The sequence below is a fragment of the Typopeltis vanoorti genome, chromosome 3 (assembly GCF_054136105.1).
Source record: "Typopeltis vanoorti isolate ZY-2024b chromosome 3, IOZ_Tvanoo_1.0, whole genome shotgun sequence".
Lineage (NCBI taxonomy): Eukaryota > Metazoa > Arthropoda > Arachnida > Uropygi > Thelyphonidae > Typopeltis > Typopeltis vanoorti.
The window spans coordinates 78,488,034-78,501,241 of NC_143551.1; the positions used below are offsets into that span (position 1 = coordinate 78,488,034).

At 35.6% G+C, this 13,208-nt stretch overlaps 1 protein-coding gene across 1 annotated transcript in view; it reads right to left on the reverse strand.

Moving 5' to 3' along the window:
- The window catches only part of und (methionyl aminopeptidase und), a 219,942-nt gene that overhangs the window by 106,837 nt on the left and 99,897 nt on the right, over positions 1 to 13,208 (reverse strand). Inside the window, exon 6 of the mRNA XM_090415735.1 lies at positions 4,252 to 4,307. Within this exon, the coding sequence (XP_090271861.1) occupies positions 4,252 to 4,307 (56 nt within the window). The remainder of the gene's footprint in view (positions 1 to 4,251; positions 4,308 to 13,208) is intronic.

The following is a 13,208-nucleotide window of genomic DNA, read 5'->3' on the forward strand; positions in this document are numbered from 1 at the left end:
GATGTCTACCCAAAGGATTATGACTTTCTCTTAATGAATTGAGTACACCATTTGTTTTATGGTTGCAGTTTAAAAAACTTTAAGTAAGTAATCAGGTTTCTAAAAGCTAAGTTACTTGGCCATGACAGGTCACTGAGCCTAATATGCCATGGGAGATGGGTAAAAAATAGAACCATGATTAGCAACTGTTAATTATCTGGTTAAATATGATCAGAGTACATGTAATTGCAACCTCTCTAATCATCTGAATATTGTTCAGGTTTACATGTCACTTAAATCTAAAGACTATTGTATTATCAACTTCATTTGTATTCTCACTTGTATTATCATGCTATCACCTTCTGAACTTAGAAGGTGATGTTCAGAAAGCATAAATTATTTTCATTCTTGAAAACTAGATTTTAAGGAAGAAACGTCAATTTGTAAAGTTGGCTTTAGTAAAAAGACTCATACTATGCACCAAATATTTCTTACATTGAAAAATCAGAAAACATATATAATATAATTGTGGACAATGATATCACTGCCAACAATGATTTTCATTGTCACAAGTAATAGAACAATTGTTGTAAAAGTGTAATCATTGACTGCCATCAACTGAAAATAATCATCATCATCATCAAATTCCTGACATGTACCATCAAGGGGTGTACAAGATATGATAGTACTACATGAAAAATTTACATCATTACTAACTTCCTATCTACAATTTTCCTCTATATCAGTCTATTATTTGTCAAGACTCCAACATTACCAGATCTTATATTTCTATCGTCTAAGGCTTTGTACTGTATAAATCCACCTATATCTTGGTCTTCCTCTGGGTCGTTTTCATGCCAACCTGGCAGAGAACACTTGTTTCGCTAATCTTTCTTCGCCCATTCTGTTTAAGATACCACCTGAGATTAGGTCTGCTAATGCACTCCTGGATGCCGACAATGTCAAGTTCTATCCTAATATTCTTGTTTTTAATATGATATTGCCATTGATGCCATCTGTTCACCCCTATAATCTTTCTCAGGACTCTCATATCTGCGGTCTCTAGTCTTTGGTCAAGTGTTTTACTTCCGACCCAGCTCTCAGATCCATAAGTTAAAACTGGTTTGAACACTGTCTTGTATACGGCTAATTTAGTGTTCCGACGAATTTCTCTCTTATTCCATATGAATTTATTCAATTGACTTCCCACCATACCAGCTTTGTTGATTCTGTTGTCCATTTCCAAATTTAATTTACCATCTTCACTAAAAATTGTGCATAAGTAGCTGAAATGTTTTACTTGTTCCACAGGTTCTCCATTCACAACACAGTTGACATTTTCAATGATTCTGCCTATTTTCATTGTCTTTGTCTTTTTATTGCTGACCTTCATACCATATCTATTACAACAGTTATTCAATTTAGTCAGAGAATCTTGCAGACTTGTAGCGGATTTATTAAGAAGTATAACATAGTCCACATAAAGCAAAGAGCTGACATTAACATCTCCAATTTTGATATCATGTTTAATACTACTTTCCTTCATAATGTGATCCATATAGATAATGAATAACAGAGGGGATAATGTACATCCTTATCTCACGCCAGATTTAACATTAAACCATCTTCCTGTATGTCCTTCAATTCTAACTGCTGACTTACAACTGAAATAAAGACTAAGTATTGCTTGATATAATGCTCCATTGACACCATATAACTGTAGCGTATTGAATAGCTTCTCTCTTGGCACCTTGTCATATGCCTTTTCCAAATCGACAAAACTTAAATACAGATCTTTGTTATATTCCCATGATTTCTCGACTATTTGTCGTAAAGTGAAGATCTGAGCCTCTATTTGACCCGAATCTAACTTGTTCTTCATCAAGCTTTTCTTCCACAATTCTTCCCAACCGTTTCTCAAGTATACTTGCATATATCTTACCAGGAACACTCAGTAGGGATATACCCATGTAATTCTCACATTCAGTTTTATTTCCCTTTTTAAAAATAGGTACTATGAGAGCTCCACTCCAATCATTGGGAATTCGTCCCTCTGTCCAGGCATTCTGAACTATGCAGTGCAGCCATGTAAGACTTTTATGCCATCATACTTCAGCATTTCTGGTCGAATATCATCTACTCCTGCTGCCTTTCCACATTTCAAGCCTCTGATGGCTTTCTGTACTTCAAGTATGGATATGGATTCCTGACTGCATGCCTGGTCAGTGTTTTTTTTATCACTGTGCTGTCATCACTGCTTGTTTCATTTAGCAAATTTTCGAAGTAATTACTCCATACTTCAAGGATATCTTTTTCTCCCGTTTTCATGACACCTTTATCATCTCTAACTCCTTTCCTCCATTCCTAAGCTTCTTCAACAACCTCCAGAATATTTTGCCACCTTCTTGATATTTATTTTCCATGTTCTTGCCAAAGTCCTCCCATGACTTTTGTTTAGCGAGTTTTACACGGTGTTTAGCTTTCTTACATTTGTCTCTGTATTCTCTAAGAGCATAAGCTGACTTATTTGCCAGGAACTTTTGATATGCTTTCTTCTTTTCCTTCACTGCCTCTTTAACTTCCTGTGTCCACCATGGAGGTCTAATTTTTCTATCCTTGCAGACAACTTCACCACATGCCTCTCTAGCTGAATCAATCAGGGTTTTCTTCAAGGCTTGCCACTGAATCTCCAGGTTTGGTTCCTGTTCTCAAACTCTTTCATTTTTCCTTCAATAATCTTTGTGTATTTTAGTCTACAGTTCACATCTGAGAGCTGCTCAGCTTTTATTCGCTTTAAAACTTTCTTACACATTATTCTTTTCAATATGAGATTCAATTTTATCCTGCTCAAGACTAAATAGTGATCACTTCCAATTTCAAATCCTCTGTACACTCTGGTGTCCTGCACCAGGGAGAAAACATCACTATCAACAATAACATAGTCAATGAGACTTTTCTTATTCCTTGCCTCTTCTCTCCATGTGAATTTGTGCACATTTTTATGTTTGAACATGGTGTTAGTAATAACCAGTCCATGTCCTGAGCAGAAATCGAACAGGTATTTGCCATTATTATTATCTTTGCTCTTTTCTCCAAATTTTCCCAAAACATTTTTGTATGTCTGGCAATCACTTCCTACTCTGCTATTTAGATCCCCAACAAGGACCAACTTTTCCATTGTGTCAGTGGCTTTCTCTAGAGCCTAAAAAATTCCTCCACTTCTACCTTAGTAGAACCTTCTGTGGGACCATAGGTACAAATAAGTCTCATTGTCAGTTCCCCATTCTGATATTTGCCCACGTCACTCTACTTGACACTGCCTGCCATTCAAGAAGATGAGCCTCGTATTTTGTGTTGAATACTATGGCTACTCCTTCTTTTCCTTGATTGTCATTGACTGAATATATGAAATTTTGTATTTATTGCTCAGAAAGATCGCATCATTTTTTTTGTCTTTTTTGTTTCAGTCACCCCTATTATGTCTATCTGGTACTTATATAATTCCTCAGCTAGCTCCATTTCTTTGCCATTCAGGCTTCTTATGCTGATAGTACCGATCTTTAACTCTAGTGATGTTGAGTTGAGGTATGTTTTCAGATTTGTTCCAGTAGCTGAGTTTTCGCTGTTCACTCTGGTTCCCTTGTGAAAACAACGGGGGCATTTTTTAACCGGATGACGCCCCAGCAGACATGAAATTTTGTCAGTTGTACCATCATTTTGTATTTTGGTTTAACCAATAGGTTAAACCAAAATTGCCAGTCGGCTAAATCCCAAATCGGCAGCCCATCCTCATTCGTTCAGTATCCAGATAGATACCCAACAGGGTGCACCACGAGAAGGTGAGGATTGGACATTAGGTCAGAAGCGCTGGTCAGTTTTCTGTATTCCTTTAAAGACTATGTGGAGGTCTCCTCTCAGTTATACAGCTTTGACCCTTAAGCACCACCTGAAAATATTTAATATAATATTAAAAGTAAACAGTTAAGAAAACACTTTTGTTTGGAACATTCTGCACTCAGTGTTTAATGTTCTGAAAGTCTGATACTGAACATGATCACAAGGAACATCATTCAATACTGTAGGAAAGGACAGACAACACCTGATTCAAGATAAGCAAAATTAGAAATTAAAGTGTGCATCACCAAAAAATGTTGAAAATAATGTATGTAACTTGGTTAAGATAGTATTCTTTACTTTCTTGATGTCAATATGTTGAAATGACAAAAATCAATGCAATGCAAAAACAAATAAGTTGCTGTATAATTAACTTACCATATTTCAATCATTGTCATACCAGGCTTGATAAATTCTTTTATGTACTGGCGTGTCTAAAAATGACAGAGGGGATCGATTTTTCAGGTTACAAAAATTTTCTGTTTATTAATACCAATTTATTTATTAAAGTATATTCTTCTATATCAATATATATATATATAAAACCGTAACATTATTAAATTAAAGTTGGAAAACAATATATTAGGATAATCAAAATTAAAGTATACCTGTTGAAGGCCTTGTGGAGCACCACCCGGTGATCCAAATACTATGAAACTTTGGAAGAATACTTGTGTCATGCAGAAGCAATATCTGAGGGGGAAAAAAAAACACCACCACCAGGTTCACTATATGATATACCGAACGTGAATGTAGTAATTTTTCTGTGCGTGTAAGGAGGAGAAAAGTGACAAGCATAAAAAACACATTTTTATTCACTTCTATTATGCATTCATGGGCTGTACTGTTCAATGTACTGGCCTTCCTGGCATGCCACAAACTGTATCCTCTGCACAGTAGGTTCAACAGCAGAAAGTAGGTGGTTGGGACTGATGCTGCTGTTGGATTCTGATTATGTAGAGATTAGAGTAATTATTATTTGCTTCAGAATCCAACATGATTTTCTGTCAGAAGAGCTAAATTTGTAAATATTATTTAATGTAAATAACATAAATTATTATTGATATCATATAACTGCCTTAATTATATCAAATATTTAATTATTTATTCAAAGGAATGTGTTAATGATAATAAGATTCTGTATTAAATATTAAGCTATTTTATTTATTGTTATGTCAATATTGTAAGAACTTATATTTGTAATTTAACTACGCATTTATTGAAAAGCAAATATTCTAATTATTCCTGTTTTGTGTATAAAGCTTAACATTATGTAATAACTCAATGTAGATGTATAGCCTAATGTAACATTCGCGAGAATGTTTACGTTTATCAGTTGTAATAGAGACGCGTGAAATAAACGAGCGCGAGTGGAAGGGAGCGTGGACTAAAGATAGAGAAGAAAATGTATACGAAGTAAGGGAGTCGGAACGGAATTTTGGAAGTAAAAGGTAGCAAGGAGATAAACTAGAGAAGTAGAAGTAAATAAAAGGTTCTTAAGGGTAGGAGTTAAGTGGATAATTTTTATAAGTGAGCAAGGACGAAACGAACTTTATAATTAGCTGAAAGTGTAATCAGCAGTAATAATAGAAAGGAAATTAATGCTACAATCGGATAAAATAAAGGGCTGGACGTTTAAGGAAGAATTCTGAATGAACCCGGCTATTCTAGAATTGTGGCTTATTTCCGATTTGCCCTAAAAGGAACCTCACAGCGTTTTAATTAATTTATGAGTGGTAATGACGATAGTTGAAGTACCCAGTAATTGAAGTCTAGAATTCTGAAGTGCGTTTGATAGTGCTTTAAGTATAACTGTGGATAAGTCTTGTTGATTTTTTTTTTTTGTAAGATAAATAAATTCCAAAAGTTTGCTCACAACATAAATGATGTACTAGGAACTATTTCCGGTAAGGTTTATCATAGCGTATTATTTCAATGCTTGAAGAATTGTGTTAATTACGCTATGCTTAACGCTGCTTTAACTGTGCAAACTCTTCGTGAATGAGAGTTGGAGATAAGAATTGTTTGAAAAATATTTTCAGCTATTTGTGCCTGTGATATTTTGAACTTATAGCATGACTGAGAATTGTGTGAAAACTGACTAGATTGGATGTTCTGTTTATTTACTTAAGTGTAGACACTTTGTAACCCAGAAGCTGAGAAAGTGCATGTGAAGACTTAGGAGATTGTGTTAATGTGATTAACTTGACCTAATGTTTGACTTGTTTCTGCTATAAAAATTAGAAGTAATATTTATGTATGTGTTATATGACCTATATTAAATGCTTCATTTGTTAATCTAACTATTGTATTTGCCTGAATTTCTTTTTACTGCACCGTTCACAAAAATTCGAATCTAGCGGGAATCCCAGAAAGAAAATAAATACTTCGGCCTGAATGAATGAAAAGACTGCTAACTAACTTTAAATTGATCCTACTATTTCATATAGACTTATCTAAGGATAGAGTGGCGCAGTATAATAGAAATTTCTCTACCCTTGGATGAGTGATCAATTTACAATTAATTGTGTTTTAATTTATGAAAGTGACTTGTAACAAGATGGCGGATTCGAACACAACATGAAGAAAACAACGTCACGACAAATGGCGCAGCCGACAGGATGTGATTTAATTGATCGAAAGTAATTTAACAGCTGTAAATTAACAGATTTAATTTAACTTGGTAATAATAATTGTGGAATTGCTCCCTGAAAATTTAGAAAGTAAATTGAATAGATCACAATGAACTGGTTGTAATCAGAAATCAGGCAAAGATAAAGTTTTTTTTTTGAAATTAAAAGATTATATTATTTGAATTAATACTCCATTTATCACAATGGCTGTTACTTCAAATTCAGAGATGGAAGACAGTGAATTTTTTAGAAGTGTGAATCCCCAACAGGTAGTTCCCCAATTTTCAGGAGAAGACTCTGATGATGTGTTATCCTTTTTTACTTATATTGAGAAACTCAGAGAAACAGCAGGTTGGACAGACTTTCAGTTGTTGGTATTACTTAGAAACAAGCTAATTGGTAAAGCTAAAACATATTTTTTCTCATCTACCTATTCTTAGAGAAACATTTGAGTACAAGAAATTTAAAGAAGCCTTACTATCTCAATTTTGTAAACGGAGGAGTGTTGGACCAAATTTATGGAAGCTGCAGAGGATTACACAGAAGGACAAAGAAAGTGTTGCTGATTTCTACAATCGTTTACTAACTCTCTCTAATAGTTTAAATGTATCCAATGAAGACAAACCTCATTTGGATTGGGCAGTTTATCAACAATTTAGACAAGGTGTACAGTATATTATGATAGTATTATGTGGAATTTAAAACAGAAAATATTATGGTCCCATTTTTGTCTAAATCAGTGCATTTCATCATCAAATTAATGAATACCTTCAGGAGGTGTACAGTATATTATGATAGTATTATGTGGAAACATTACACCATTACTAACTTCCTATTGACAATTTTCCTCCAAATTAATCTGTTATTGGTAAAGATTCCAGTATTATCAGATCGTATATTTCAGTCTTCTAAGGCATCTCTTACTGTTATCAATCCACCCAGATTTTGATCTCCCTCTGAATCTTTTTACACCATTCTGGTAGAGAAAACCTAATTTGCTAACCTTTCCTCTCCCAATTTGCTTAAGTGATCATATCACCTGAGATTAACGCTATTAACACATTCCCGAATGCTAATAATGTCATGTTCTTTCTCAATATCCTCGTTTTTAGTATGACACTGCATTGAAACCATTTGTTCACTCCCCTAATCTTTCTAAAAACTCTCATATCAGTGTTCTCCAGTTTTTGATCAAGTGTTTTATTTCTAACCCAGCTCTCAGATCTGGAAGTTAAAACACCATCTTGTATAAAGCTAATTTAGTGTTTTGACTAACTGCTTTCTTATTTCATATGAATTTATTTAGTTGACTTCCTACCATAACAATTTTGTTAATCGTGTTGTCTATTTCCATATTTAATTTGCCATCTTTGCTAAAGATTGTGTCACCAAAATGTTTACTTGTTCTATAGATGATCTATTCAGGATGCAATTGATGTTTCTGCACTTATCAACGTCTTTTTTATTGCTGATTTTCACACCAAATTTATTATAGCAATTATTCAATTTGGTCAGGGAATCCTGCAGACATGTACTAGATTTATGTACCAGTATAACATCATCTGCATAAACAAAGAGCTAATGTTAACATCTCCAATTTTGATATTAGGTTTAATGCCGCTTTCTTTCATATGATCCATACACAATGATGAAATAACAACAGAGATAATATGCATCCATGTCTCATACCTGATTTAACATCGAACCATCTTCCTATACCTTCTTAAATTTTAACTGCTAACTTACAACTCAAATATAGACTATATATTGCTCTATATAACATCCCATTTATACCATATAACTGTAGTAGTTTGAACAGCTTTTCTCTTGGCACCTTGTCATATGCCTTTTCCAAATCTACAAAACTTAAATACAGATCCTTGTTATATTCCCATGAATTCTCCAGTACAGTAATACCCTGCCTCACAATCTATGTACTGTACAGTTTTCATGGATTCAGTTTGTTTATCACATTGTTTCTCACTGTAACTCTATGTTTTGGTATTTCACTGTGAATTATAAACTGTTTAAAATTATTATTTTATCTTTGTTAATAATGGAAGGAAAAAAAAAATGGTATATCAAACACTGAGAGAGGTCGCAGGATAAATGTACCTCACACTACTATTGTTATAGTTGTTAAAAACAAAGTTGAAGTTCTTGTGAAGTGAAAAGTGCTGCACTACTCAATACTACAGTTATCTGTAAACATAAACAATTTTATTGCCAAAATGGAAAAACTGTTAATGGTGTAATTTGATGACTAAACTGGTTGGCATTCCTCTTAAGCCAAACTATTCAAGAACTGTTTTGTTTGAAAAAATTATTCAAAAATTTTTGTCTATCTGACATAAATAACTGTTTTATTTAAATCATTTATACACATATATGACTGCTTAAAAATATTATTAAACCAATTACATACATATACAAGTAAAAATAAAAAAAGGCAGCGATTTGCTATATGACGGTGGTCTGGAACCTAACCTGTCATATGACCAAAGTATGCCTGTATTTGCCTTAAAGTGAAAATTTGATCCTATACACCAAGAAATTGAGTGTTTTTGCTGGGATACTTCTACAAGTGTATATGGTAAGACCTGTTTACCTGCAATTCAACAGTAAATTTAATCAGAGGGCAAAGATTATTAAGGTACATGAGACATACTTCTAACTGGGTAATAGAGCTGGTCCAAATGATGAATATGATGTTGACACATCTGAACCAAACCACTCCATGAACAGATTTGCTGACAAAGGAGAAAGGAAAGAGGCAATTGTTAATCCTTCCTTCCTTTTTTCAAAATATTCTTCTTGGAATTTGAAGAAAGCATAATGCAATTTTTAGATAGACTGACTTATGAAAATTTGGAGTACATAATAGTCAGCAAAGAAAGAATGAATAAAAAAAAACAAAAACCATGAAACCTAATCATTGGGAAAGTCTCTATGACATTACCCCATAATCAAATAGTCATTGACAAGTGCCCATGTAGATTGTCTGATTATAAACTCAATATCCTTTCACAATGTTCAAATTTGCAATATGACTGAGTAGGAATACAGATATTCATTGCATATAAAATATGCAACAAATTATTAGATATATATGAAGAGCCAAAGGCTTCAATTCGGCAACATATGACTTGTTTAAGTTTAGGAATATTACATCCCATATCATTTCTTAGCCGAATGAGAAACTCAAAGAGTTTCATGCCGAATATAGTAGAAACTATATAAAGTTCGGCGATTCCAAGCGTAAGCAAATACCTGGATACTGCAGCAACTGACCCTTAAGGTAGTGCAAGCTGAGGCAACTCATGTCTAAGGTGGAGCAAGCTCTGATCACTATTCTTGATATTTACCCATAATGCGAACTTAGCTCCTAGGAGCTGTATTACTGTTCTACATTATGAGAGAAGGTCACTACCCAGACCGGTTTCAACCCTTATTGAGGTCTCATCAGTGAGTAGGTAGACCTAGTTAATATCAAACAAATGTTGCATATTTTCTTTGCATCCAAACAGCCTCAGTACTTTTGAAAGCAAAACCATCTAGTAATAACATTAAAAAAAAGGGCTGACTAGCTCTAAAAAAATATTAAACAGGATAAAAGCTTCACAGTACTGAAAGCTGACAAGGTCAACAGAACAGTTTTGATGAATTCCAATAGAAAATGCAATCTCCACTGAATAATACATATTATTCAGTGGAATAATATGTAATATGGTTGAAAGTGATAGTGGTGGGAGAATGTGTAGAAAGTGTATGCAAAGTGAGGAGTCGAAGTATGTGTCAGGTTGTGAGACAGTTATGGTTGAAGAAAGCCAGAATGCGAGTGAAAATAGTGGCTCGATAGGGAATTGCGGTGTACAAGATGGCAATGTGAGCGGTGATCTAAGAAAGAGTGAGAGCAATTATACAGAAAGAGAAAATGGTTTGAATGATAAAAAAAATGAGGAATTATTTGTAGGAAGTGAGATCGCTAGGCTGCGCGCAGTGATACAAGATGCGCAGCGGCAATTAGAGCACCTGCAAAACTCTTTCCAGAGTGATTCGGCTAACGGAAATAAACAGCGTGGGCGAGTTTCCGAAATGAAGGAGAGAGTATTGTATGGTGACTCGTTATTAAGAGGAGTAATAGATGGGAGTGTAACTAAATCGTACTTGCCGGGTGCGAAATTTAAGGATGTAAGTGAGAGCATTAGAGTGCAAAAACAGAGGGTGAAAGAAATAACAATTGTGGCTGGTACGAATGAATTGAAAGGTGATAAATTTTTTATGAGAGAGGACTTGAAAGTATTGTTAAAGGTAGCGAAAGAAAAGAGTGACAGAGTTAGAATGGTGAGTCTGTTACCGCGGTATGACAGAGAGGAGTTTAGAAGGAGGGCCATAATCGCAAATGATATTATGCACAGGTAATGCGGACGGTGTGGTGTGGAATTTGTGGACGTGTGGAATGAGTTTGATGGGCGAAAGGACTTATACAAGATGGATGGACTGCATTTGAATGGACTTGGTGTGCGGAGACTGGAAAAAGTGTTGCTGAATGAAGTGAAAATGGATGTGCAGAACCAGGGAAACTAGAACTACCAAGGAGGGGGGGAAGTGGATATCCAGACATCAGTGAGACAGTTGAGTGTAAAAATGTATATAATGTACCTGAGCCAGCAATAAGGAAAAAAATGGGAATGGGATATTTAGAATAACGCATCAAGATAAGGGTCGGACAAAGGGAACACTGCAATTCATGTATACTAATGCCAGGAGTATTAGGAACAAGAAGGAAGAATTTTTGGCCTTGATTGGCTCTTCCTGGCCACAGGTTATTGGCATTAGTGAAACATGGCTGACGGAAGATGATATAGTTAGTGGGATAGAATGTGTAGGTTATAGTATGTTTAGGAGGGACAGAGAGAATAAAATTGGGGGAGGGGTGTTATTGATGATAGCTGATGAACTGCAGCCAAGGAGAATTGAAGTATTGCAGGATAGTGAAAGGAGCTCATTTGAGGCTATTTGGTGTGAGATTGATACTGGCAGAATAAAATATACAGTTGGGTGCTGCTATAGACCAGGTGATGGAATAGATGGTGGAGATGGTATGCATAAACAAATTGATGAAATGAGTGGAAGGAGGGTAATTATTATGGGGGATTTCAACTATGGTAACATTGAGTGGAAGGAGGAGAGGACACATGTGAGGAAGGAAATGGATTTTATTCAATTATTAAGGGATAACTATCTGAAACAGCATGTAATTGAAAATACTAGGGGTGTGAGAGTGCTTGACCTGGTAATAGTATCTGAGAATTTGACTGTAATGAATATGACCATGTTGCCACCTATTGGTGAGAGTGATCATAAGGTCTTGACCTGGGAGGTGGCTAAGGGTGTGAAATTTGTGATTAAGACAGGGTATATGTGGAATTACCGTGCTGGCAAGTATGACAAGCTTAGGAGATTGCTTGGATCAGTGCCATGGCATGTACAACTGCAAGGGCTGGACGTCGATAGAGCATGGGAAGTGATCAAAGAGCATTTACAGGAGGTTATGGCTGATTGTATACCTAAGGTCCGAATAGTGAAACAAGGAGGGGTTAAATGGATGAATAACACCATTAAGCTTGAGCTGCAAAAAAAGAAACAACTATGGAGGGAATTTAAAGAAAGGGGTGACCTGCAGGCACACAAATGGTATAAAGTACAGGCTAGGAGGGTAACGAGTGTGGTAAAAACAGCAAAAGCCGATTATGAAAGGAAACTAGCTATGCAAGCAAAAGAGAATCCCAAACAGTTCTTTCAATATGCTGCAAGCAAGAAAAAAACTGTACATGGCAAAATGATTTTAAGGAATGACGATGGTAAAGAGTTCACTGAACCAGTCGATATAGTGGAGTTACTGAGCGCGCACTTTGCAAAAGTATATCATCCAGGTGGTGACGTTGAAAAAATGAAGGAACCATTAGTTTATATGGGAATTGTGATGAATGAAGTGGAGGTGAATAGTCTATTACAGAACCTTAATGTGAATACATCTGTGGGATTGGATGGTATACCGGCACAGGTCTTGCATGAAGCGGCTAATGAATTATCAGTGCCCTTGACCATGTTGTTTAATCTGAGTCTCAGGTCTGGCTTAGTCCCGAAGGCGTGGAAAGAGGGGAAAATAGTTCCACTGCATAAAGGAGGATCCAAGACTATGGTTGCAAATTACCGACCGATCAGCATATCAGGAGTCATTGTCAAGGTCTTGGAGAAAGTAGTCAAGGGAAAAATACAGGAATGGATTGATGAAAATGAGATACTGTACAGAGGACAGCATGGCTTTGTGAAGGGTAGATCATGCCTCAGTAACTTGCTCAAGTTTTATAACAAGGTGACGGCTGAACTGGATAAGGGAAATGGGTTGACAGTGATACTGCTGGACCTGGCAAAGGCGTTTGACAGGATACCACATGGAATTCTAATCCGTAAACTACAACATATGGGAATTTATATAGGGTTGGTGAGATGGATAGCTGGGTGGTTGATGGAGAGATATCAAAGAGTAGTTTATTCAGGAGTAGAGTCCAAAAAACGGCCTGTGACTAGTGGTGTGCCACAGGGTTCTGTTCTTGGACCACTGCTGTTTAATCTGTTCATTAACGATATAGGGAATGGTCTAAGTGGGACAGTTCATTTGTTCGCTGATGATGCAAA